The sequence below is a fragment of the Rhinatrema bivittatum genome, chromosome 17 (genome assembly GCF_901001135.1).
Source record: "Rhinatrema bivittatum chromosome 17, aRhiBiv1.1, whole genome shotgun sequence".
In the NCBI taxonomy this organism is placed as follows: domain Eukaryota; kingdom Metazoa; phylum Chordata; class Amphibia; order Gymnophiona; family Rhinatrematidae; genus Rhinatrema; species Rhinatrema bivittatum.
In genome coordinates, this window is record NC_042631.1 from 21,524,706 (window position 1) to 21,551,350 (window position 26,645).

The window sequence follows — 26,645 nt, forward strand, 5'->3', positions numbered from 1 at the left end:
CTCTCCATACTAATGGCTTAGCAATAACCTTAGAACTTGAAATACTAAGAGTCAATAGAAACCATGGCTGGGAGCTGGCGCCATAAGCACCCCCCCCTTTGCAAATACCCAGGGCTCTCTCTCCTATTTTATAACCCTGAACCCAACAAACTTAGCCCAACCACTACAGCGACAGCCAAGGGATGATTCACCAGGGCTCCTTCCAGGACCCTGCAACCATGCACCCTCAGCTGGACCGTGAGGTGTTGTGTTGTGCAAGGAATGCGGCTCCCTCTTTCCGGCAGGGTCTGTGAATGCTGCCTCTACAAGCAACGGCAGCAGCCAGGCCTGGGAATCAACCCATCCTCTGCAGGGCAGTTTAGAGCAGACTCACTGAACTACCAGGCCGGCTTCCCTTTTTATCATTTTAAAAGAGAAAGGTTAGTAGGCATCTTCTTGTCCGCATCGTCTTTGCTGAAATACAAGTGCCAATACAAATAAAGTTAAATAACTATATAAAAAGGGTTGGTTTAGTATAGCAAACAAGGCAGGGATTCTCTCCCATGCTGCGGAGCTGTATGATGTCAGGCTAGGAGCAACCTGACAGCTTCTTTAGGGTGAAGAGTAAGGGGAAGGAATGTTTGTTATATGGCATTTACTGCTCTATCCAACCATTCATTGCTTTCAAGTTTTAATTGTACACTTTGATTATGTGCTGTTGTAAAAGATTTGCGTTGTCTATAGATACCTGGCATGAGAAAAATATAGTCAAAATAGAATTAGAGAACAATATCTATAAACTGTGAAAGAAGCTGGAAAATAGCAAAAAACATGAGCTGGCGAGCAAACTCTGCAAACGTCCATCAAGAATGGCTGACCTCCTTATGATCTTCTACCACACTGAGCAGCGTGTCGATGGTATTCAGAATCCCCATGGCCGTGACTGCCTTATCGTCGCTGCCCTCCTCGTCAGGCCCAGTTTGGATCACCTGGTTGAATGTCATTGCCTTTACAAGAACAGGGAAATCAATGACCATTTTGCCACTCACACACTAGGCCCAAAACCACCATCCTTTACACTTTAGGAAGTCAAATATAAGGCCCATATACATTCGGTTACCAAACTTAGTACACTGAAACATAATGACTCCGGCAGCAGCCGAACCAGGGACCTTTGTGGTTTGGAAAACTCACCTACGTCTCGTTTGGATGCTCGTCTCTTTCCAACAAAAAGATATTACCAGGTGCAAAGAATGAGGGTTATCCATAAAGAGCCTGAAGCTAACGTGTAAAGTTTTGTTATGTCTTTAAAGTGGCTATCCAGGACTAATCGTCTTATCTAATGCTTGCTTCAAATTACAGGCAATGAGCATCCTGAGGTTTGTTCATGCAACCTGCAAATTCTGACTTTTTATCATTTCCTCTCTTGACTTAGATGGCCAAAAGTCCATGGAGTTGTGCCATAAAGCATTTAGATAATTCCTGCAGATATTTCTTGTACATTTGGAATGGGTATATAGAATTCATAGTGCTTTGCTATGCAAAGTGGTAGATTCGATTTTTTAAACAAAATTACGTCATTTAGAAAATAAATCTTACTGTGAAGCCTGACACTCCCTCCCTCTCCCACCCCGTCACTAAATTGTTTTGTCTTAAATTTAGATTGCAAAGTAGACACTGGTTATTTTGGAACTGCTCTTAAAGAGCAATGTAAGCAGATTCAGTAAGTGAGATAAGAAAATTGGTTCTTATCTGTTAATTTTCATTCCTGGAATACCACAGATCAGTCCAGACAAGTGGGTTTATGCCTCCCTGCCAGCAGATGGCAGCAGAGAACAAAACTTTGAGGCACTGCTACATAAATCAAGAGTGCCTCCTGCAGTCCCTCAGTATTGACCTGCACCCAAGCCAAGATGTCTACCTTAAACCCCAATAAAACTTGGGCGAACAGAGACAAAAGTTGGAGCTCCCTGCAAACTAAGCACCCTTCATTTAACACAAACCATACACCAAACTATGTACACTTCTTCTCACTCTAAGCATATCATAAACCAGCTCAGCCATAACCAGAAGTGAGGAAGTCTTGCAACATATGGGGGCGAGTCTCTGGGCTGATCCGTGGTACTTCAGGAACTAAAATTAGCAGATAAGAACCAATTTTCCTTTGCTGTTCATACTCTGGATCAGTCTAGACAGTGGGATGTACCTAAGCCCCTATACTCTGGGCGGGAATTTGAAAAACCCTCGCACAATACACTCTCCCCAAATGTTGCCTCTTCTGGGGCCTTATCTAAGTGGTAATGTTTGGTAAAAAAGTGTGAAGAGAAGACCATATCGCAGCACGACAAGTCTCCTATGGAGAGAACAGCTGACACTGCCCAAGAGCTCGCCTGCGCCCTAGTGGAACACGCTCTCAACCCCTCCGGCACTGACATGCCCTTACAGATGTAAGCCAAAGCTATCGTCTCCTTTAACCATCAAGCAATAGTGTCCTTGGAAGCCTTATTTCTCTTCTTTGTGCCACTGAACAGGACAAACAGATGATCAGATCTCCGAAAAGCATTCATCACCTTGAGATACCGCAAAATAATTCTACACACATCACATCCAATAAGTGCAGCTTCCTAGCTATTGGAGTATCGGCTGTCAAGTTCGGAAAAGCCGGAAGCTCAACAACCTGATTAAGGTGAAGAGAGGACACCACCTTCGGCAAAAAGGAAGGAACGGTATGTAAAAACACAGGAAAGAGTCCCTACATAAGAATGCTTGCAGTTCAGCTATTCACCTAGCCGAACGGATGGCCACCAGCAAAAGTGTCTTCAGGGTCAAATCCTTCAACAACAACCTCTGCATTGGCTCGAAGGGACAGCCACACAGTACCTGAAGAACCAAATTCAGATTCCATGCTGGGCAAATGTTTCGCCCCGGATACCGCAGATGTTTCGCCCCTTTGAGAAAATGAGCCACATCCGGATGAGACGTCAGTCGTCTACTCTGAATCCTATCACGTAGGGAGCCCAAGGCTGCTACCTGGACCCGAAGGGAATTATAGTCCAAACCCTTAGCCAAACTGCTCTGCAAAAAGGCCAGGATCTGCAGGAAGTCCACCTTTAAAGGCTGCACCGTGTGCTGCAAACACCAAGATTCGAACACCCTCCACATCCAGACATAAGCCATTGAAGTGGAAGGCCTCCTTGCCTGAAGTAAAGTTGCAGTCGCTGCCTCTCAAAAGCCAAGCCGCAAGACATAAGTGATCCCTCCTGGTCTGAAAATATGGGTCCCTGCCCTAGCAACCCTGAGAGATGAGCAAAGCTAATGGGACCAACCACTGCCAAACGCAGCAGGTCCGCAAACCACGGCTGACTCACCCACTTGAAAGCCACCAGAATACCCCGCCCGGATGGAGATCGATGCGCCGCAGCACTACCTACGAGAGGTCACGGAGGAAACATGTACAGCAACAGATGTGTTGGCCATGGTTGAACGAGAGCGTCAATGCCCTCCGATCAGACCTCCCTCCTGCGACTGAAAAACCAATCTGCTTTTGCTGGAGTTGCCATGAGGTCCACCACTGGTCTGCCCCACCTTGCCTGCAGCAAGGCAAAGGCTTCCGTCGACAACTCCCACCCCTGGGTCCAAATGCTGTCTGCTGAGGATGTCCGCCTGTACACTGACCACTCTGGCCACATGAGAAGCAACTATTCTCACCAGATGTTTCTCCGCCAACATGAACAGTTCCTGCGCCTCCAGCACCACCAGACTCCTCTTCGTATTGCCCTGACAATTCATATACACCACTGTCGTTGCATTATCCAAGAACACTCACACCAACCTGTCCTGGACGAGCAGAAGAAATGCCAACAAGGCCTTGTGCACTGCGCTGGTCTCCAGACTGTTGGATAGACCAAGCCGCTTCTTCTGGTGACCACAGACCTTGGGCTGATTTTCCCTGACAAATTGCCCCCCCCCCCCCCCCCCCCCCGGTCAGAGAGGCTGGCATCCGTGGTCACCAGTACCCAGCTGGGTATTTCCAGTTCGTGAGGAGACAGCCACCATGAAAGACTGGAATGGCATCCTCTGGCAACGGTAAACGAAGCTGAAATTCTTCAGACAGCGGATTCCAATGGGATAACAGAGCCCCCCTACAGAAGATACATGTGAGCACAGGCCCATGGGGCTAAATCCAATGTAGATGCCATGGAGCTCAGCACCTGCAGGTAATCCCAGACCTTGGCCACTGACAGGTCTAGCAGCCGAACAACCTGACTCTGAAACTTGAGGATCCTCTCTGTAGTCAGAAACACTTTCCCTAGCCGGGTATGGAAGCAAGCTCCCAGATATTTCAAGAATTAAGCCCACTCCAGATGACTCTTTGCGAGGCTCATCATCCAGCCCAGCGACTCCAGATGCTGGAGTACCCTGCTGGACCAAGCGAGCACACTCCACCTCCAACTTTGCCCGTATCAGCCAATCGTTCAGATATGGGTGCACCAGGATACCTTCCCTTCCTGAGAGCCACTGTCATTACCATCATCTCCTTTGTGAAAGTGTGCAGCGCCGTCACCAATCCAAAGGGAAGAGCTCAACTGGAAGTGTTCCCCCAGTACCATGAACCTCAAACTTCTGGTGGTCGGTCTGAATGGAGATATGCAGGTAGGCTTCTGACAAATCCAACGACACCAGAAACTCACCTTTGCAAACCATCATTATCACTGTGCACGTCGTCTCCATCCGAAAGCACGGCACCCAGAGGGCAGCATTGACTTTCTGCAGATCAAGAATGAGCCAAAAAGTCCCTTCCTTTTTGGGCTTCACGAAGGAGACGGAGTAACGACAGTGTCCCCTTTCCAGGGGAGGCAGTGGAACAATGGCGCGCAGCAGCTACAGACATTGCAACGTCTCTTGCGATGCCTCCTACTTGCTCCTGAACATGCAGTGGGAGATTACAAAGGCGTCCCTGAGTGGCCGAGAAAATGCTAAAGCGTAGCTTTCTCTCACCACCTGCAGGTCCGACGTGAGCTTGGTCCACTCCCCATAAAAAAGGGCCAGCCTCCCTCCAATAGTCTCTGGAGCAGAGTGGACCAGCACGCCTTCATTGCCCGATCTTGTTTCTGCTCCCACCTTGGGAACCACTGTCCCTCGGGGGCCTGCACTGGGCTCGAAAGGACTGCTGCCGGCCAGAACTCTGCTTTGGGGCGGCCAGCGCCGGACTGGACTCCTGCTGGCACAAAACGTCCGTGCCTCCCGAAATAGAGAATGCAGAGGAAAGAACATCTTGGGGTTCTTGTCATCCTTCAACTCCCCCAACTGCTTCCCCTTAAAGGGCACGTTAGAGAGCTGAGCCTTAGACCACACATCCATCAACCAATTTTGTAACTATAGGAGTCTCCTCGCAGCTATTACAGAGACCATGCTTCTGGCGGAAATCTGAATCATGTTGTACAGGATACCAACCACATAGGCTGCTCCCGTTTCCAAGTGGGCCAATACAGCCGTCTCCCTAGTCATTCCCGACCTCTTATCATGCTCTTTCTGAACCCAACACAAAAAGGCCCTCTGCATCAAATTCCCACAAACTGCCACTGCAGGCTCAGAGCTGAAACTTCAAACAACCTTTTTAAGGAGGATTTCCAGTTTCCGATCCTGAATATCCCTCAAGGCCACTGCACCTGCCACCAGAATGGTAGTGTTTTTGGTAACCGTGGATACCGCCGCATCCACCTTGGGAATCTTCCACAACTCCAGGGTCTGCTCCAGCAAGGGATATAATCTGGCCATAGCTCTGGTTACCTTCACGCCCGCTTTGGGAGATTCCCACTCCCAATCCACCATTTTAGGATCAGGAAAGCCTTAGGGTGTCCCCACAATCCCTCCAGGACTGAGTTCATTGCCTCATTATATGACTCTTCCTGAGCGATCTTAATCCCCAGCTCTTCCAGAACCTGGGGGATCAACGGGCCCAAATCTGCCCTGTGGAACAAACAGACCACCTGAGGATCATCCCTGTCCGCAGCCGGAATCTCGCCGGATACTGCCTAGGATCCCTTACAGCATTGATAGGATCCTGACCCATATCCTGTAACAGATCCAGCAACGTACCAGCAGGGTCCCTGTCCTGATCCATTGGACCTCCCTGTACCCGATCCAGATCATCCGTCTTCTTCCACTGAAGACCTCTTGAGACCCAAAAGCCTCAGGAAATCTCCAGACTCCGCCTGCTTAGGCTTTTTTTTCCACCACCCTTGACTTCCTAGGCAAAGGCCTCTTGGTTCCAGGTCCCTTCCTGGCCAAATAGGCCTTATGAATCAAAAGGACAAAATCCGGAGAAAAATTTCTGGATCCGAAGAAGGATCCGCTTCCCCTCGCCCTGCTACCAGCCAGGTCTTCAGCAGGAAAAAAAAAAAAAGGAGTGGGAAGGGTGTCCCAAGGCCTAGAAACAACAGCCTGGCTCCCAGCATAGGTGCACAAAATGGCCCCCGGCTCCCCTTGGGTCCTCCAAAACCTGCCCCGCCGAACTCGGGCTCCTGCCATCTTCAGGGACGCCCGTGGAGGTTCCCGCTCCTCCAGAGATGCATTCACCGCAAAATGCAGCCGAATCAAGGCAAGAGCGCCTTCAGCTGCAGCAAACTTTCTCGTGCAGTGCAGGAGGCGCCATGCCAGTGAAAAAGCGGGCCTAAAAATAACTCTGCCTGCGAGCACTGCAGGTGGCGCTGTCCGGGTGCTGAACAAGCACACAACCCCGACACACGGCGATTCGGCATCGCTCATCTAAAGCTACCTCCCGGCAGCGAAAACTGAACTCAGCCGCTGGAACACAGAATAGAGCTCCTCTGTCCCCTTTTGCTTTTTTGTAATTTTATTTTTAAAACACACACAGAAGGGAAAGAAAAATGAAATATTTCCCTGCTTCTGGCGAAGGCGGCTGAGCTCAGGAAGGGGACAGGGACCCAGAGGGGATGAGGGAACTGGAACCACCGGCTATCAGCCCCACCTGAAGACAAGGGCCAAGCTACCCCAAGGGATCACCAACCCCCTGGCTCACCCTGCTCTACCCGAGGGATGGCCCACAAAGGAACCTAACACCCCAGGGAGCCCAAATCTTCTATTTCTTTTTCTTTAACTTTTTGGAAAACTCCAGACTGCAGGTTTGCACCTCTACTATCTGCTGTAGACCGAGAAATACTAAGGTACTGCAAGTAGCACTCTCCGTTTTGTAACAGTGCCTCAATGTTTTTAGTATCTACCTCCATCTGCTGATAGGGATGCATAAACCCACTTCTCTGGACTGATCCGGCGTATGAACAGGAACTGGGAGATGCATATCAACAGAGGCCAAGATTTACAGACAACTCTTCCGGAAGCACAAAATTATGCTAAGCACCTCATTAGTGTAATGTGTTTCAAGAAGTTAGAATAAAACAGATGGGATTTTAGTGACAAACAGATCACATGTCTGAGAGTTTGGAGGCTGGCCAGTGGTAGGATATGTCCTGAGACAGCACTAGACCAGTACTATGATCTCATGTTCATCTCAGGCTGCAGGTTCAGCGTGAGCCATACGGTCTGAATGCAAAACACACACAGGCCGTATTGCCAGACACAGACTAATACTGTGCACACAGTGCTGCAGCCAGTTCTAAAACAGCAATAGCACAGAAAATATTTAGCAAGGAATTTTTTTCCTTTAAAAACATTTTTCTAAACTTCTTGTTAAGTATTAGAGACTCCTTGCAGATAAAAGGCAAAGTGCACTTACTAAATGTTGGGTCATCTCCACTGCAATGGGGGTCACCTCCTCGCTGTACTCACAGATCATCTTCTGAATCACATTGGTAAGATCGTCATTCTCAGTTTCTCTTATAATCTGAAGAAGAGCCTGCATGACAGGCCTAATGAACGGTGTGATAAACTCCTTAGCTGCAGAAAAAAGCAGAAAGGAAAATTGGTTCTTACCTGCTGATTTTCATTCCTGTAGTACCATGGATCAGTCCAGACTCCTGGGTTTATGCATTCCTGCCAGCAGATGGAGACAGAGAAAGTTTCACTGACACTGCTTCATAATCCCTGGTGCCACTTACAGTTTCTCAGTATTGACCTGTACCCAAGCACCAAACACTTGCAAAACCTGTAAAAATCTTATAAAAATTTGGAAAAAAAAACAACTTTTCCAACAAGTCTGTATTCCTTACCCTGAAAAGTCTGTACCAAAAAATTACAGCTGAGCAGACTACTCTCCACCTCCATAGATCGGGCGGGTTCTGGACTGATCCGTGGCAGTACAGGAATGAAAATCAGCACGCAAGAACCAATTTTCCTTTCCCTGTACGTGCCTGGATCAGTCCAGACTCCTGGGATGTACCAAAGCTCGCTGCTTAGGGTGGGACCTGGAGAGTCCCGCTTGCAAGACATTCTTGCAAAACTACAGACTCCAGATCCCCTACATCTAGATGGCAGTGCCTTGCAAAAGTATGCAGTGACTTCCAAGTCGCTGCACTACAAATTTCCTGTGGTGAAACCAACTGGGCTTCCACCCACGATGACGCCTGAGAACGTGTAGAGTGAGCCCTCAAATCTTTAGGTACCTGACGCCTGTTGAGAATGCATGCAGACCCAATAGCCTCCTTGAGCCACCTCGCAATGGTAGCCTTGGAGGCATGGGTACCTTTCTTTGAACCACTTCATAAAATGAAAAGATGATCAGACCTCCTAAAATCATTCGTTACCTTGAAGTATCTCAACAAAGTCCTGCGGACATCCAACAGCTTAAGCTCCCATGCTTGAGGCACAGAAGCCTCCAATTCCAGAAAAGCTGGAAGCTCCACCATCTGATTAACATGAAAAGCCAATATCACCTTCAGAAGAAATGAGGGAAAAGTCCGTAAGGACACCCCTGAGTCCAAGATCTGAAGGAACGGATCGCGGCAAGATAAAGCCTGCAACTCAGATTCTCCTCGCAGAACAAATGATTCTGCAACTCAGATTCTGCAATTCATAGATTGCGGATCGCGGCAAGATAAAGCCTGCAACTCAGAGATTCTCCTCGCAGAACAAATAAATAAATAAAAATTAAAAAATGGCCACTAAAAGGACAACATTTAAAGTGAAATCCTTAATCTGTGGAAAGGCTCAAAAGGTGCCTCACACAAACCTCAGAGAACAAGATTAAGCTTCCAGGATGGACAAACTCTCCTCATTGGAGGACACAAATTCTTACCTCCCGAAGAAATCTAACCACATCGGGATGAGAAGACAATGAGCAACCTTCAATTTTATCTCGCAGACAAGCAAGAGCGGCTACCTGAACTCGGAGAATTGAAAGCCAGGCCCTTGATCAAATCCTCTTGAAGAAAAGATAAAATCTGAGATACCGAAGACCGTAAGGCCTGCACTCCTTTAGTTATACACCAGGCCTCAAAAACCTTCCAGACTCGGACATATGACAACGAAGTAGACGTTCATCTAGCCTGCAGAAGGGTAGCAACAACCCCCTCTGTGTACCCTCTTTATCTCAAACGCCGCTTCTCAAAAGCCAAGTCACTAGACAAAAGCGATCGGCTTGGTCTGAAAATATGGGGCCCTGATGAATAAGGCATGGAAGACAACTGAAGAGTAATTGCCTGTCCTCTGCCATGTTGACCAGATTCGCAAACCACCGCCAACGTGGCCACTCCAGGGTTACCAATTCCACTTCACTCAGGTGTCTCTCTATTCGACGCAACACCTTGCCTACCATAAGCAGAACCCCGCAAGAGCAGGGTAGGACCAGAGCATCCCACTCCCTCGGCCCCGTATTTTCATCTTCGGCTGTAAAAGCGAGATGCCTTCGCATTGAGACGAGTCGCCATTAGATCCACATGGGGACAGCCCCACCTCTCTCGGATGAGCTGCATTGTTGACGCTGACAACTCCCACTCTCCTGGATCTAGCATCCTGCGACTTAAATACACTTGGACTTTTGACACCTGTGATGTGTGATGCCGCTATCTGAACCAAGTGCTGTTGCGCCCAAAGAATTAACTCCTGAGCCTCCTGGGCTATTGCTCGACTCTTGGTTCCTTCCTACTAATTAATGTAAGCTACGGTTGTCGCATTGTCTGACAAGACCCTCATCGATCGGCCTCGAACCATAGGCAGAAAAGCAAGAAATGCTAACCTCACTGTTCTGGTCTCTAAGCGATTGATAGACCAAGAGGCTTCTTCCGCTGACCAAGTGCCCTGAGCAGACTGTCGCTGGCATACCGCTCCCCATCCAGAAAGACTGGCGTCGGTAGTAAGAATTACCCAATCCGGGACCTTCAGATTGACACCACGTACTAGATTGGACATTAGCAGCCACCAAGAGACTGTCCCGCGCATAACCCTGGAGCGGTACGGGCATATGAAACTCCTCAGACAACGGATTCCACTGTGCCAACAGAGCTCTCTGTAGCGGTCTCATATGTGCAAAGGTCCATGGTACCAACTCCTGCGTTGAAGCCATCAAGCAGAGCACCTGCAAAAAATGCCAGGCTCTGGGGACTTGCAAAGCCAACAAGCGCCGGATTTGCCTCCGTAACTTGCACACTCTCTCCTCAGGCAGAAATACCTTGCCCTTCAGAATGTCGAACCGAGCCCCCAAATAGTCGATAGTCCGATTACCGACCACATGGTCTCCATGCAGAGCCTCGGCACATTTAGCATCACATTTACCCGTTTCAAGTCTAGAATTGGACAGAAAGAGCCTTCTTTTTTTGGACGTACGAAGTAAATGGAATACCGACCTTTGCCCTGTTCACCCTAAGGAACTGGAATCACTGCTCCTAATCCTAGTAACTTGTCTAACGTCTCCCGAACCACCCGACGCTTTTCCAATGACCCAAAGGTAGAGATCAGACACACGATGCAAACAGGCTGAGCAAATTCTAATGTGTAACCATCTCTTATTACGCTGAGGACCCACTGATCCTGAGTGATCTTGGCCCACTCCCCATAAAATTGTGCTAGACGACCCCCTATACAAGGAACGACGGAGTGGACCGGCCTCGCCTCATTGTGAGGACCTGGCCTCTAGCCCCACTTCGGCGCTCAGAAACGGCCATTGCAGGAGAGCCTGAACGCTGCTTCCTTCATTTTGCAGTCTCTGGGGGCTCCAATGGTCCCTCTCCCATACACGCTGCACAGCCTTAGCGGTTCAGATGCGCTGGCACCGCTCCACACGCGCAGCAGAACCGCGAACCATCCTCTATTCAGCAGAGGAAAGAACCCTGCAGAGCCCGAAGTGCCACCACGATCGGGAGAGACGAAAGAAGCCTTTCACTGTTACTGACAAAGGGTCGGAGGGAGAGAGCCACCCGTGTGAGACCCAATGACTTTTTTTTTGTTAAACAAATCTGGCCAGGCTCTCCTCAGTATGGAACACAGAGCTGTACAGATCAAGTTCAGCCAAATTAAAAAAAAAAAAGGAGAGAAAAGCTGAATCAAAAACAGAATTTTAAAAAGGAAAAGGCAAGCTGAGCAACAAAGCACCAGCTGCCATGAGCCCACAGCCGTTTCAGCAGCCTCATGACTAGGAGGGATCTGGACCACCAGATTTATAGCCTACGGACTAACAAAGTGAGCATACAAAAAAGGTCTCTGACCTCCAGCTTGTCCACCTCAACCAAACAGGGAAGGATCCACCAGGACCCAAAGACCCCTGGGAGGAAAGGCTCATAAAAAAAAAAAAAAAAAAGAACTCCGCAGACTGCAGAACTTTAGGTTTTGCACCAACCACTGGAGCCAGAGAAATACAGGTCAATACTGAGGAACTGTAGGTGGCCGCGGGGATTATGAAGCAGTGTCAGTGAAATTTTCTCTGTCTCTATCTGCTGGCAGGGATGCATAAACCCAGGAGTCTGGACTGATCCGGGTATTTTCAGGGAACCTGAGAATACAACATTTTTTTCTAACCTCAGCGGTAAAAACAAAAAAAAACCGCATGTTCAAGATCCTCTAAAAAGTTACTGCACACACCAAAGTGAAGACATTTTCTTTAAAAACCTGAATAGACAGCAAAAACATTCAGGCAGCTGACATTCTATAAGTACAGAATTCAAACAAAACATAGGAACATAAGATATGCCATACTAGGTCAGACCAAGGGTCCATCAAGCCCAGTGTCCTGTTTCCAACAGAGGCTAATGCAAGCCACAAGTACCTGACAAATACCCAAACATTAGATAGATCACAAGCTACTATTACTTATTAATTACCATCATAGCAGTTTATGGATTTATCCTCTGGGAATTTATTCAAACAGTTTTTAAACCCAGTTACACTAACTGCTGTAATCACATCCGCAGGCAATGAATTCCAGAGCTTAATTATGCGCTGAGTGAAAAAGAATTTTCTTCAATTTGTTTTAAATGAGCTACTTGCTAACTTCATGGAGTGCCCCCGGTCCTCCTATTATCTGGAGTAAATAACCGATTTACATTAACTTGTTCAAGTCCTATCACAATTTTGTAGACTTCAATCATATCCCCCCCTCAGTCTCTTCTCCAAACTGAACAGCCCTAGCGTCTTTAGCCTTTCCTCATAGGGCAGTTGTTCCTATATGAAGCAGAATAAGGACACATTTGGGTTTGGGCATGGACATGGCCACAGAGCTCCTCCTCTCTTTACTGTTAGCTGCCTATTAAGAGTACTATGGTCCAGCCCCATCAATATCATCTATCCATAGGCTGTACTGATTATTACAGTGCTTTTCTGCAGCGAATAGCAGTTCTCAATGCAACTACCCTGGTATTCTATTGTCTCACATGCTAAACAAATAGTATCTGAAGAAAACCTTGTTCATTTTGTAGAAGGTATGGTTCAATATTCCTATCCTATGATATATTTTAAATGTTGAAACATTTATCTTTTTGTGATAAATCTTACTAAGGGCTATAGCTATCATGTGTTTCTGCCCAGTCTCTCTCGACTTTGTAGAGAGCACTCCCCACTTCAAAGCCAGCTGTGAGAGGGTGTCGTCCCCCAAGCAGGTTCGGCAGGTGGTAGGAGCATATCTGAGGAGGAAAGGAGCATTCTCTCAGCTCACACTAAGCCCAATAGAGGTAATAACTTTACCATAAAGACTGCTTTTCTCCTCCTAAGGCCATACAGTGCTCCATCCCTAGAGGGACATATTTCATAGGCATCTGAAGCAGATGAGGCTGAAATTCTTCAAGTAGCACGTGGTTTCCAAACAACCAGCAGAGCCTTCCAAGGCACAGCATGTCACACATACCGTTCTCCTGATTGCTGATCAGAACCTGGAGAGCTATAGCAGCTTCAACTTTCACAGGCATCTCCTGGTCATCAATCAGACATCTTCTCGTCAGCTCCAGGGCAGTCTGCAGGTTCTGGTCATTCTTAAACTTTATTTCACAGAAATAATGAAGGACCCAACAGGCCTGCAAAAACAAGAAATACAGCTATTCCTGAGCCCTGGCTTAGTTATCACAGTGAATTATTAAAGACCATACATAATACACGGGGGTGAGGGGGTGTACCAGATGTCTGCCATAAAAACTCACAGAATTAACTCTTGCAAACTGGCAAAAATCACAAAAATTTTAACACATTTCTATAACACCCATTTTGTTAATACAGCCTTTCCAGTCGCTGTGTTTTAATTTGCTATGCATCTGAATCATCCTCAGTAAATGGCACAAAATGTCATGCAGTAGGATCTCAGCAAAATCCTGAAGGGGGACTGAGGTACAGTCTCAGAAGAAGTTCAAACCCTAAAAGCGTAGATGACCCAATGGTTAGAACAATGGACTGAAAACCAAGAGACCCGAATTCAAATCCCACTTCTGCCACAGAAGCTTGCTGTTGGGCAAGTCAAGTCATCTACCATTGCCTCTGGTAACTGCTTAGATTATAAGTTCTTTGGGGAAGGAACTCATTTTAACTGTGTATATCTTGTTAAAAATATCCTAGTTTAGGATACCATGTCAAAATAATAAAATCAGACCTTCACATTTATCACATGTGGCCTTCATAACCCAGTTACTGCCAGCGTTACAAATGGAGAAATGACTTACCTGATAATGTCGTTTTCCTTAGTGTAGACAGATGGATTCAGAAACCAATGGGTTATGCTCCCCCTGCCAGTAGATGAAGACTGAGTCAGATTTCAAAGCTGTCATTCCAGATACACCCCCTACAGTGACCTCAGCCCTTCAGTACTCTCTTCAAAAGCCACTGTGGACATACTTTTGAAAAAACTGGATTTAAAATATGATTAAAAACGGATAACCGTAATTGTACTCAACAATCCATGCCTTGATCTCGGGATTGGAGGACAGCTTACCCATAATCTCGGGGAATCGATATCCACTCCACGGGTGAATCCTTGGGCAGCCGTGGGCGGGATGCTGAGTCCATCTGTCTACACTAAGGAAAACAAAGGTAAGTCATTTCTCCATTTCCTAGTGTGTAGCCACATGGACTCAGGACCAATGGGATGTACAAAAGCTACTCCCAATCGGGACGGGAGTCTGCTCACGGTCTGGTTAACACCACCCTTGCAAAGGCTGAATCCTCTCGGGCATGTAACGTCCAGGCGATAGAACCTGGAGAAGGTGCAAGGAGGACCACATCATCGCTCAGCAGATGTCGACAGGAGACAGCTTAGCTTCCGCCTACGAGACCGCCTCTGAGCCCTAGTAGAATGAGCTTTAACCTGAGAAAGTAATGGCTTTCCTGCTTCCACATAGGCTCCCGTGACCACCTCAATCCATTGAGCTTTAGTAGCCCTAGAAGCTGGTTTGCCCTGCTTCCTTCCATTGTGAAGGACAAACAGGCAGTCCGTCCGGTTCTGAAGCTTCCAAATACCGCACCAAAAGTCTACGGACATTCAAATGATGGATTGGAAGGTAGGCCTCGGATAGGTCCAGGGAGATTAAAAACTCTCCTGATTCTATGGCCATTATCATGGAGCGTAGGATTTCCATGAGGAAATGATTCACTTGTAGATGTCGGTTGACGCTCTTGAGGTCCGGAGTGGGGCAAAAGGAAGCATCCTTCTTGGGTTTGATGAAATAGATGGAAAAACGCCCCATATTTTCCTGTGGCATAGGTACTGGGATTTAGCCCTCATCCTGAGGAGCCTTAAAATAGTAGTCTCCATTGCCTGCTCTTGTACTGGAGTGGCAAGGAGACATCATGAATATGTCCTGAGGAGTACTGTGAAATTCCAGTGCATATCCTTCTCGTATGACCTCCAGTACCCATTTGTCCAAAGGGATCTTGACCCCCTATCTCTTCGTTCCGAGGGTGGATTGAAAAATTTTCATTGGGGGGATTTGGGACGAACCTGAACCCGGGCCTTCCCATCTCTTGGGCTGTCGACTACAAAAGGACTGAGACCTCCCAAAGGGCCAAGACCTCTGAAATGTCGAGTTTCTGTAGGGTCGAAAGCGTTGGGAGCCCCTGGATCGGCCCCTCACAGCCAAGGGGTGCTGTAACTGCTTTCTCTTATCTTCTGGTAGTCTGGGATTTGCCCCTTTTACTGGCCAGTTTTTCCAATTCGCTTCTGAAGAGGAGTGATCCTTTAAAGAGCATCTTTGTAAGATTTGCCTTGGAGGTTGCGTCTACTGACCAATTTCGCAACCATAGCTGTGTTCTGGCTGCCACCACTAAGGCCACTCCTCTGGCCGGACTAGATCCAAGCCTGTGTCAGCTAAAAATGCGGCGATGGGTTCCATAATCGCTCTGGAATTCACCCCCCAAGTCATCCACCTCCTGAGAGAGGGGTAGGCATGAATGAGCTACCAGGACATAACAAGAAGCAATCTGTAAGGTCATTGCTACTGTGTCAAAGGCATGTTTAAGGATTGACTCCATCCGTCTATCATGTGCATCCTTTAAGGCCGCTCCTCCCTCCACTGGGAAACTTCGCTTAGAGACAGCACAGACCAGCGCATCCACTTTAGGGAAACGCAAACACGCTCTCAGTGTCAAAACTTGTAAACCGTTGTGATGGCGATCCCGATCAACAATATATAAAACTTGATAAATAAATAAATCCAGTGGGTATAGAGCTAACACTCGTCCCTCTTTAAAACTTGCTTCTGGGGCATCCCATTCCAGGTCAATCAACTCCTAGATGGCTTCCAGTACTGGAAAGTAGCAAGAGGCCTTCCGTAGGGAAATCAAAATGGGGTTTTTTGGTTCCGTCAGAGTCCGCCCCAGAAAGTCCTAGCATTTTCAGGGTCTGGGAAAACAGGGCTGGCAATTTGTCTCTATAGAAAAACCATTACATGGTCAGATACAGTTCTAAACCAGGGGGAATTTCCCCATCTTCCAAGGAATCTAAATCATCCCCCTTTGTCTGGCTGTCTGGGTCTCTGCCAGATATGCCTCAAGGTCTGCCCAATAGGCTGGGAGAGAGAGCTTACCAGCTGAGGTTCTGTCCAGGCAGGGGCAATTGAGGTAGCAGACTGTGCCTGTACGAAGGCTTGAAGGCCCTGGAAAATTTCCACCCAAGAGAAGGCAGCCGGGTCCATGCCTAGCCTAGGAGGTACTGAGGTATGTACCACTGAATTTCCCTTTCCCAGGAATGACCCAATCCCAGGGATACTCAGATCCAGGGTACTTCCAGTTAAAGCTGTGGCTATCCCAACCTCTGAATGGGGGGAGCCGGGCTTAGCAAAGTCCGGGGAGACCAACTCTTTCTTTGCTTCCTCACAGTGCTGGACATAAGTTGGAATCCAGGTCAGACTGTGAAGCCCTAATATACAAGCAGCGCATAGAGAAAGGCCATTATGTTTCTTGGCTGCCCGAGCCATTGGCAGCGGTAACTGTGTGTTCTGTCACGTGCGCTTAAAATTTTATGCACAGACTTCGGGCCCCTAGGCGGGACGTGGCGAGGCGCAAGTACAGCCCATTCGCCCAGCTTTAACTGTATTCTGCGCTTAGTAGGTTGTGCGTGGGCAACGTTATGAACCCTGTGCATACAGGAGGGCAATACAGTATGCACAAAAGTGTGCAAGATGGCGCCTTTGCGGCCTTCCACACGGTGTGCCGACCAAACAAAGCGAGGCCTTTACCATCGGGAGGGGGGGAGGGGGGTGCTCAACCCGCTCGGAAGCCTACCTCGCCTTACCCCAACAGGATCGGGAACGTCGTCGGTATGGCGCGCCAAGCAAGCAGACCGGAGGAAGTCTTATCAAAAACCCCTCCACACATTTCTGAATCGGGAGGAAATCCTTTTTTGTTTGTTATTTTTTTTACTTACCTGGGGGCTCAGCTCTTACTGGCTGAATACGGAGACGGCCTCTAGCTGTGGGGGGGGGGAAAGAGGGCTTTGGCCGTCACCACCGCGCTCGGCTTCCTGCACCCACTGCCTTTCAGCTGCTTAAGCAGCAAAGTACACACCGGGAACCGGACCAAGGGACAACGCTGAGGGATCTCGGAAATCACCTGAGGAATCCTCAACTGGGGGAGGGACCCTTAGGTATCACCGCAGGAGAGCGGGGCTCAATTTTTTTCTCCAGTTTAAATGTAGAATTTCTCCTTCCAAAATGTACAGAAATCCCCGTAGGGAGACGGCGAAATACTGAAGGGCTGAGGTCACTGCAGGGGTGTATCTGGGGTGACGTCAGCTTTGAAATCTGACTCCGTCTCCAGCAGGCAGGGGAGCATAACCCATTGGTCCTGAATCTATCTGGCTACAAGCTAGGAAAACTTGGCTTGCCCTGTAACAATTAAATACTCTCTGAGAGTTTGGAGGCTGGTCAGCGGTAGGGTATGTCCAGAGAACACTAGACCAGTGCTATGATCTCATGTTCATCTCTGGCCGCAGGTTTAGTGTGAGCCATATGGGCTGAATGCGGGCCACACTGCCAGACTCAGACCAATACTGTGCACACAGGACTGCAGCCCGTTCTGCACCATTGCAACTATACAGGGAACAAAATGCCAAGCACACCTCTATGTGCTCTAGAAGGAAGCTCTTTTTGGCATAATGAAAGTATTTAAAACAGGACTAGCAATAACTCAGAGCTCGAGATTGTACCTAACACATCCTGGTGGACGAATGAGGTTCATATGCACAAAACAAACCCATTTGGAGACAATACCCCAGGAGAAAATGCTTGCAAGGAAGAGGAACTTCAAAGCACTACTTCTGCCAAAACAGTGAGCAATAATTTTAAAGTGGGATATGAAGCAGATATGCAGCGGAAGCAAAGTGGAGAGGAGTGGAAGCCAAGTGGTTAGAGCCACAAGCTAAGAACCAGGGAAGCCAGGGTTCAAATCCCCCTGACCTACATGTGACCTAGGGCAAGTCACCTCTCCCTCCATTGCCTCAGGTACCAACTTAGGGCCTGATTGACTAAGCTTTTGTTTTTCCCCTATAGACACAGAATGGAGGAAAAGTCTCTAATCAGGCCCTTAAATTGGGAGCCTCTCTGGGGACAGTGAACTACCACCAGGTACCTGAATGTAACTCACCTTAAGGCATGAGCTACAGTATAAAAAAATTAATCTATCAAACTGATTTAGATCACCCGTAAGAATGCTAGGGGTGAGCAGAGGTGAAAAAACTGCAGGGGCCAAAACACCCGAGATCCAGTGCCCTCGTCCCGACGGGAAATCACAGCTAGGATCACCTCGGGGCTGGGGAAGAGAGACTGGACGGGGTGAGAGCACAGATACAGGAAAATGGGGCAAGGAAGTTTAATCAGAAGGGAAAATCATTTTTTCCCTTGGCTCAAACAGTCTGGCCACGGTCCAAGTTTACCAAATCTATTTCAGTCCTTACTCCCGGGGGAATTATGCACCAAAACAACTGCACGTCTTTTACAATTTTATTTATTTATTACATTCCACCATCTGTTCTGGGCGGATTACAGAAGAACGAGTTCTGCAGATAAGACAATATAATCACTGGCTCTGAGTAATAATTTAGAATGAAATGCAGGGGGGGGGAAAAAAAAAAAAGACATTACTCCGATGCAGAATGTTTAATTTTTCTCTCTACCTCCTACAGGGCTTGAGCCCCCTACCCCCAAGGTTTCTGTCTGCCCAAACCCTTTAGCAAGACCCCTGCTTTTCTCTCACTTGACTCCTGGGGAGTGAGGACAGAGAGATCTCCCCTTCTTCCCAGTGTCCCACCCCCCCCCCCCCCAACTTTCTTTTTATCTGCTCCCCTCTTTAGCAAACCCCCCCCCCCCCCAGCCTTTACTGTTTGCTGCGTCCCCCTCCCCCCTTTACCAAGGCCCCCTCCTCTGTTTGGGCTGTGCAGGCCGAAGTCGACGCTGCGGGCTCATCTCTTCCGACCTGCGTGGGCCAACGCCAGCTCTCTTTTTCAGTCGGCGTGGGCCAGTCCCCGCTGCTGCTCCTCTCCCCCCCCCCCCCCCCCTTCTGACCTGAACGGGCTGAGACCGATATTATTTCTCCCCTCTCTTCCGGCCCGCGCAGCTTCCTGGCCTGTGCGCCTAATTCTGCTGCTCTTACCCGTGCTCTCATGTAGCCGAGCTCGCTGCTGAAGAGCGGGAACACGTGATTCTGCAGCATGTACTCCATCTGATCTTTGTAGATTTTCTTCTGTCGGGGTGCAAAGATATTTAGGTTAGTTCAAAGAATAAAAAGCACAAAGAGCAGAGCCTAAACCGCAAACTCCAAACATATGACGGGGGAGGGGAAAACACGACACATGGGAGAAGCCCTGGGGAAAGCCCGTTTTCTGCCTTGCATCGCTCACTGCTGGGTTTCAGGTCCTTCTGTGCACTATGCGGTCAGCTTAAGAGAAACAGTCTCAGGGTGACTCTCCTTTCTATCGAACTGCACATTTTTCTTCATCATCTCTGCCAGCTATAACCCCTGTTTGCTGACCCCTTTCTCATCTGTGTCTTATTTACCCACTCTGGGCTGCTGCTTCCCATCCTGATCCACCACAGAGCAGACATTGGCATAAATAGGTAATAGTGAAAGAACTGACCCGATGCACTTGCCCTACCCTCACAAAATATGACACTACAACGAGGAAAGCTGTGAGGGTCGGAAAAGTTGGGGGTGGCAGAAGCAGATTGCAGAGGTTTCTCTCTCCTGTTCCTTTAGATTTCCAGCTCAAGTGGAATCAGGGCTGGGTTCTGATGCCATAAGTCCCCCTAGCCCTGCCAGGGCCCTGCAATCAGGAACCCTAAAATCTGGCCTCCGGGTGTCACTGTTGTGAAATGGCTGGGACTCCCTCACCACCTCCTAATGTGATTGTGAATGCTGCCTCCACAGCACTTCCAGCTTTGGCTGGCCCAGGGAACAAAAAACACCTAACCTCATGGCAGTGCATAGCAGACCGGCCCGACCCTTTACGAGGCCTTTAATGCAGCAGGCAGATCTTCCCCAGGTTTGGTCAAAGGCCTGGTTCTGCAGGGCTTAACCGTTGACCAATGAGGAAAACTCCATAAGCTGCTATTAATAAGCAATAATAGCTTGAGATCTATTTAATGCTTGGGTAATTGCCAGGTTCTGGTGGCCTGGTTTTGGCCTCTGTTGGAAACAGGATGCTGGGCTTGATGGACCCTTGGTCTGACCCAGTAAGGCAATTCTTACCTTACACGGGTTGGCATTTATGTAACAGGTCACTAGTGCTGGGCCATAGCCAGTGCAAGCAAAGACCTGAGAAAACAAAGTGCGCAACCCAGTGCCTATTCGCTCTACATCTGCTTACCTTCAGAAGTATCTCAGCCAAGGAACCGATCATATGGAGAGCTCCATCTTTTTTACGTGGATCTGCACTGGGCTCGGTGAGGATCTGATAGCAAAAGCCCATGGTTTTCTGAAGGACCTGCATTTTGGGAGTTATTGAAACATTTTCAGTTATTGCCATTTTCAGTTAAAAATTCTGCAGCTAACAAGTGCATTTTCTCTTTCTAGCTTGGTGGTCAGTTAGGGATTCACGCTATCAAGAGAACCCCAAGGCCGATTTTCAAAGCCAGAGCCCTGGGAGCCCAAAAGGGCACGCATAACCCAGTTACACGCCCTGAGAGTGGTGGTCCATGGGGGTGCATATTTTTCCATATCTAGGTTAACTTTGGCTCTCTTTCTTCACACCTATGACTGTTAAGCCCCCTACAGCGTTATTTGGACTTCCCAACACGCCTCAATAGTTTTTCTATTGCCTAATATTGTTTGACTATGTTTAATTATGCCTGTTCCAATGTGTCATAATTATTTTTATTGTAAACCACTTGGATAATATGTTTTTACAGGCAGTATATTTAGTTCAATAATTAAATACTAGTCTGCATTAAGTTACACTTCAAAAAAGATGTAAATTTAGGAGAGTTAAGTTATGCACATAACTTAAGCTTTGAAAATGCTGATTGATGTCTGCAGCGTGCTAAAATTACTCTCTAAAAGTCAAATTGATCTATTACTGCCTAATTAATGTTAGTGCTGGCAGCTACCGTCCATGAAATGTACCAGAGCAATACTAAACAGCACCACTGGTACATCTGACTAAGAGCTCGATTTTTACATTTGTCTTCAGGAAATTCAAAAAAAAAGAAAAAAAGCCAAAGAGCAGAACAAAATTGTACATTAATTGGCACATTATGTGGTCGAATAAAGTGTCTCACCTCTTTCCTCTTACTGCATGCTGTGAAAAGCAGCGTCTGGGCAGCCGTTGTAGGGGAAATGAAGTCTTCAAACACATCTGCTCAACAAATGTAATTAGGAAAGGTGTCAGGAGTGGAGAAATGTGCACTGCCAAAAAGGAATACCCATGAAAACACAAGCCCATCTATCGCCGAGTAACGGAACGCCCACAGCTCAAATCTCCTCACCAAATTTCATGCGTATGTATTCGTAAGGGTCTTCTTGCCAAAGCTCCTCATCGGAGTCTGTGTAGCACATCAGTGGAAAAACAACGTCTTGGATAATGCCCTACAGTCAAACACGGAAGAGACCAGCTGTTATGTTTTGATGGTGGTGGCGGCACTTTACAACTGTACCAACGTAAAACCCGCTCTGCAGCAGGGGGTGGGGAACCTCCATTCCTCGAGGGAGACTGTTTGGGGCTCTCAGGATATCCCTAAGGAAATATGCACGATCCCACATCTGCATACAACGGAGGCAGGGTGCATGTAAACCTGTCACCTTTACTCATTAGAGATACCCTAAAAACCAGACCAGCTTACTGCCCTTGAGGATCAGAGGCTTCCCAACCCTGTTATCCATCACGTTCAAGTTCAGGTTATTTGCTACACGGCCAACCAAAAGAATCTAAATAAATAAATAAAAATGGTTAGCTGCTTGCAAATAGCATTTATTTAAAAGATTTTTGACTCGCCAATCTTGGCAAGTGCTTGGGTTTTGTTTTTTTAAACATTAAGTTACTCTTTCCAAATCTAGAAATCCTGTGAACCAAGTCACATATGTTCTCTTTTCCTACTGAATCCTTAATTAACATCAGACCCTTTGTTATCTACCTTGTCTCTAATAGGTTCACTTATAAAAAGGAAGATTGGTTCTTACCTGCTAATTTTTATTCCTCTAGTACCACAGATCAGTCCAAACTCCTGGGTTTTGCCTCCCTGCCAGCAGATGGAGACAGAGAAAGTTTCAGTGACACTGTACATGATCCAGTGTGCCACCTGCAGTCCCTCAGTATTGACCTGTACCCAAGTCAAGATGACAGCAACAACCAAAAATTTCTAAGCAAACTCACTCCCATCCAATGAGCAAGAGGAAGGTTAAGTTGCTCAAAATGACAAATGGAAAGCTCATTTCCCTATTTTAACATAAGCGATCAGCATTGAAAATCTCCAACAACTTTACACTAGCAACAGTACGAGTGGCAGACTCTCCCCCTCAGTAAATGCGTGGGTCTCTGGACTGCTTTGTAGTACTACAGGAATGAAAATTAGCAGGTAAGAACCAATTTTCCTTTCCCTGTACATACCCAGATCAGGTCAGATTCCTGGGATGTACCTAAGTTCCCCTTAATTCGGGTGAGACCTGGAGAGTTCCGCTCGAAGAACACTCAAAACACATGGAAGCCGGAGCCCTGACATCCAAATGATAATGCTTAGCAAGTGTGCAACAACTCCCCAGTAGCTACTCAGCAAATTTCATGCGGAGATACCTGTTGTGACTCAGCCCAGAAAGTTGTCTGAGAACATGTTGAGCACCCCTAAACCCCCCCCCAGCAGCAGGCACCCTTTAGAAATGTAAGTCAACTTGATCGCTTCCTTCAGCCACCACACAATTGTAGCCTTAGACGCCTTACTTCCTTTGTTTGGACCACTCTGGAGACAGAGAAACACAGAGACTGCAAGCGGCACACTGGGTTATGTACAAGGTCAATGAAACTTTGTCTCCATCTGCTGGCAGGGAGGCAAAACCCAGGAGTCTGGACTGTTCTGGGGATGTACAGGGAAACAGGAATATCTTTCTTACCCATTGCAAAGATTCTTGCAAGAAGTTAAACACCACTCTAGCAAACTTATTTTGAATGAAGTCTAACACAACACAGTTTTGCATTTCATCTCGAAGAAAGCAAGGCATCATTGTTTTCTGTCAACTGGTATTTGTCTGGACAATCAACATGATGACAAATGACCACAGGCACCAGAAGAGTTAAACATGCAGGCACATTCAATCATTCTCTACTTTGGATACATCATAATATATACTGGAGGAGGCCTCAAGCTGTCTTGCTCATCCTGAGGCTAAAACAGACAATCAGAAAGTCTAAGATTCACAAGGGTAGGCAACTCTAGCCCCGCCCCCAGCCAGAAACAAGTCTGTTTTTCAGACTCTCTTTAATGAATATTCAACAGGTCTAAGAACCCAGTAACTGTGACTACTTTGGTTTACCTAAAAAATTACACCTGATTGCAGCTCTCCAGGTTTGAACTTACCCACCTGGGCTATAAACCAAAGAAATTCTACAAGAAAACTGTAGAAACTATATCCCCACACATTTTTATGAGGCCGTCTCCGTCTGGCCTCAAGATCCTCTGTCAAATCAACATAACTGAAGCAGAACTGTGTACGTACTTCAGACTACAAATGGGAAGTGTATCCAATACTCAGTAAGCTTTTTAAACTAGCATATCCCCAAATCAAGAATCACAGGCTTGCATCAGGACAAATATATGGAAACAAATACTCTACAAACTACTTCCAGGTACCAAATTGGCAACCCTAACTACAGGAACTATAAACCAGGCAGCTCTGTACTTTCAGCACTGCACGCTCCATTCAATTTCATTTACTAGTAAGTATAAAACTTTTTACCTGGATGTGAGGCTTCAGGCTTTTCCAAGTGAGGGCATGAGACACTCCCTGATTTATATAGTTCAGGGTCTGCTGCAAGACCCGGGGAGCCATGTACTGTTTCTCTTTGTACTGATAGAGCACTTTTAGCAACACCTGCAAGAGAAAAGGCAATGAGAAGGCCACGCTGGTCAAGCTAACGACGTCTGCATGACAATCACCACTACTCTCCATAAAGCATGAAGATACTTCTACACTATTTTAGGTAAAGCTACTGCATAATAAGCAGGCAGCTAACAACCAACTGACATCCGCAGTTGATTAGAAACCCTGAGCACGGGTGAAGAAAATCTTGCGCAGGGAAGAGAGCACTCCCCCCGGAGAATTCATTCATCCAGGTATGGAAAAGCTTGTATTCTTTGGCAAAACAAGTGTACCGATACCATTGTGCAACATTTTGTAAAGCCTCTCGGAGCTGCTGAGGGGCCACACAGGTAGTGGGAAGAATCCACAACGTGAAGGGTGGATGAATACGTGCACGAATGCATCCTTTAGGTCCAGGGCACCTCGATGCATTGGGTGTATTGACACACCATGCGCAGACAGCACAAAGGATTGTTTTGACAGCACCGGTGCAACACACTCGAGTACCTATGCTTCTTTGACCCACATTCCAACAGTTCCAATGACTGATGCCTCTTCTTCAATGCAGGGCAGTTGCCACGCTCAACCCTGCAGCTTCAGCCTGAGCAAAAGGGGTCTTTGAGGAACTCCTGCTCAACTTTTCCTGGCGAGGCAGATGCTGCTGTACTATGGGAAAAGGATCTGCTGAGACTCTGAAGAGATTTACACAGCTCCTCAATTCTAATTACCTTGGAAGGTTGTGAGCATGGGAACATCCATCTACAGGCATAACAATTCTTCTGATCAACTTCTGGTGGCCCAAGACACTGATAGCACAGCTCATGACTGTCCGTGAGAGACATTATCTTGTCAAAGATGCTGTTTTTGAATTCCTTCTGGCCCAACATGTTGAGGAAGCAAGGCCTTTGTAAAAAATAATCTCTTTTTTTTTTTCTGAGTACTACTGAAAAGTTGTAGAGGCAGTGAGGCAACTAAAAAAACAAATTTACTGAGGAAGAATATAAAATTCAACAGTTTTAGAGTACATGTCCATGCTTGTGCCTGGACAAAAAAAAAAAAGTGACTTGAAGCTCACAATTCAACACCTGCAAGGGATTTCCTGCACATGCTCAGAAGAGCTCAAAGCTCTATTAGCAAGGAGAGAGAACTCCGTTTGGTGCCACCGGATGATATAACCTATATGTAGTGGCTAATTCAGCCTGCTTAGATGGAAAACATATTACATTGGTTCTTGAAAAATTAAATATACTACCCATAGAGTGGTGAATCAAGTTCAAAGTACTTGCACTGATTTTTAAAGCCATTAATGGACTTGTTCCTTCTTGTTTCAACACAGTATTAAAAATCTATTGTCCAAGTCGTCTATTACAATCTTTTTGAAATCTATTGGATGTTCCTTGATTAGACTGGAAGAGTCACATGATCATGTTTGTGGTGGCGCTACCCATGCTTTGGAATACGTAACCAGAACAGCTCAAAATTGAGGTTGCGCCACCTCATTTTAGAACGAAGCTGAAAGCCTTTTTTTTCTGAACATGCATTCAGACATTAATACTACTATACTGGGAACTGTGCTTTATTAAGGTAACTTTTCATATGGGACAAAGCTGAAGGACATATTACTTCGAACATCTCAGCTGAGCCTGCAAGATGATTGAGTTGGTGGGGCCATTTTATGTGTATGCTTTATTTTTCTTTATGTCCAAATGATTGTATGAATGCAAACTGTAAATCACTGAGTGGGTATAAATGCTTAAATACATAAAATTAACTAGGAACTTAGAAACTGGCCTCCTTTTTTATTTTCACCATGTCCTCGATCACCAGTTAGCAACAATCAAACACTGCAATAAAAAAGGCAGCTCTCCAGGGAAGGTGCCACTAACTCTAAGCAGGTTCTTACCTGTTGGACGCCAACAGCAAACGCCTTGAGAAATACTTCAGCAAATTCATTGTACTCCTTTGAAACGTTGCCTGGACTTCCGTACCTAAAAAAGAAAGTCAGAACTCTCAGCGCCTTCTGAAACGGGTCTGAGCTTGGGGCTTTTAGGTAGCTGTGGAAATGGGAGGCGTTAAAAGTGCTCACCTCTCAAAGAGCCTTGCCAGTATGTGCAGTGCCCACTTCTTGCATTTCCACCATGGCAATTCAGGCCTATCATCTTCATCAACTTGAAGGGTTTCCTTCCAGAAGAAAACAGAAAGCTTTCTTTACAAATGGCTCTTTTATGCAACAGCCAACTAATTAGCCAGTGTTTGTAGGACAGTCTGCTTCTTTTCATGGTTCA

At 46.9% G+C, this 26,645-nt stretch overlaps 1 protein-coding gene and 2 non-coding genes across 4 annotated transcripts in view; all 3 read right to left on the reverse strand.

Annotated features, from left to right (window-relative positions):
• Window positions 1-26,645, reverse strand: part of IPO7 (importin 7) — a 70,080-nt gene that overhangs the window by 13,409 nt on the left and 30,026 nt on the right. For both annotated transcript variants that reach the window (XM_029583183.1, XM_029583182.1), the window contains exons 7-16: window positions 26,447-26,541; window positions 26,264-26,348; window positions 24,238-24,372; window positions 21,780-21,879; window positions 21,573-21,649; window positions 20,663-20,779; window positions 19,450-19,539; window positions 13,229-13,394; window positions 7,736-7,896; window positions 858-986 (exon numbers count right to left, since the gene is read on the reverse strand). In XM_029583183.1, coding sequence (XP_029439043.1) covers window positions 858-986; window positions 7,736-7,896; window positions 13,229-13,394; window positions 19,450-19,539; window positions 20,663-20,779; window positions 21,573-21,649; window positions 21,780-21,879; window positions 24,238-24,372; window positions 26,264-26,348; window positions 26,447-26,541 — 1,155 coding nt within the window. The remainder of the gene's footprint in view (window positions 1-857; window positions 987-7,735; window positions 7,897-13,228; window positions 13,395-19,449; window positions 19,540-20,662; window positions 20,780-21,572; window positions 21,650-21,779; window positions 21,880-24,237; window positions 24,373-26,263; window positions 26,349-26,446; window positions 26,542-26,645) is intronic.
• LOC115079563 lies at window positions 7,427-7,607 on the reverse strand. The gene has a single exon (XR_003853327.1). It is a non-coding gene; the product is annotated as a small nucleolar RNA SNORA23 (small nucleolar RNA).
• LOC115079564 lies at window positions 17,702-17,869 on the reverse strand. Its single transcript, XR_003853328.1, has one exon. It is a non-coding gene; the product is annotated as a small nucleolar RNA SNORA23 (small nucleolar RNA).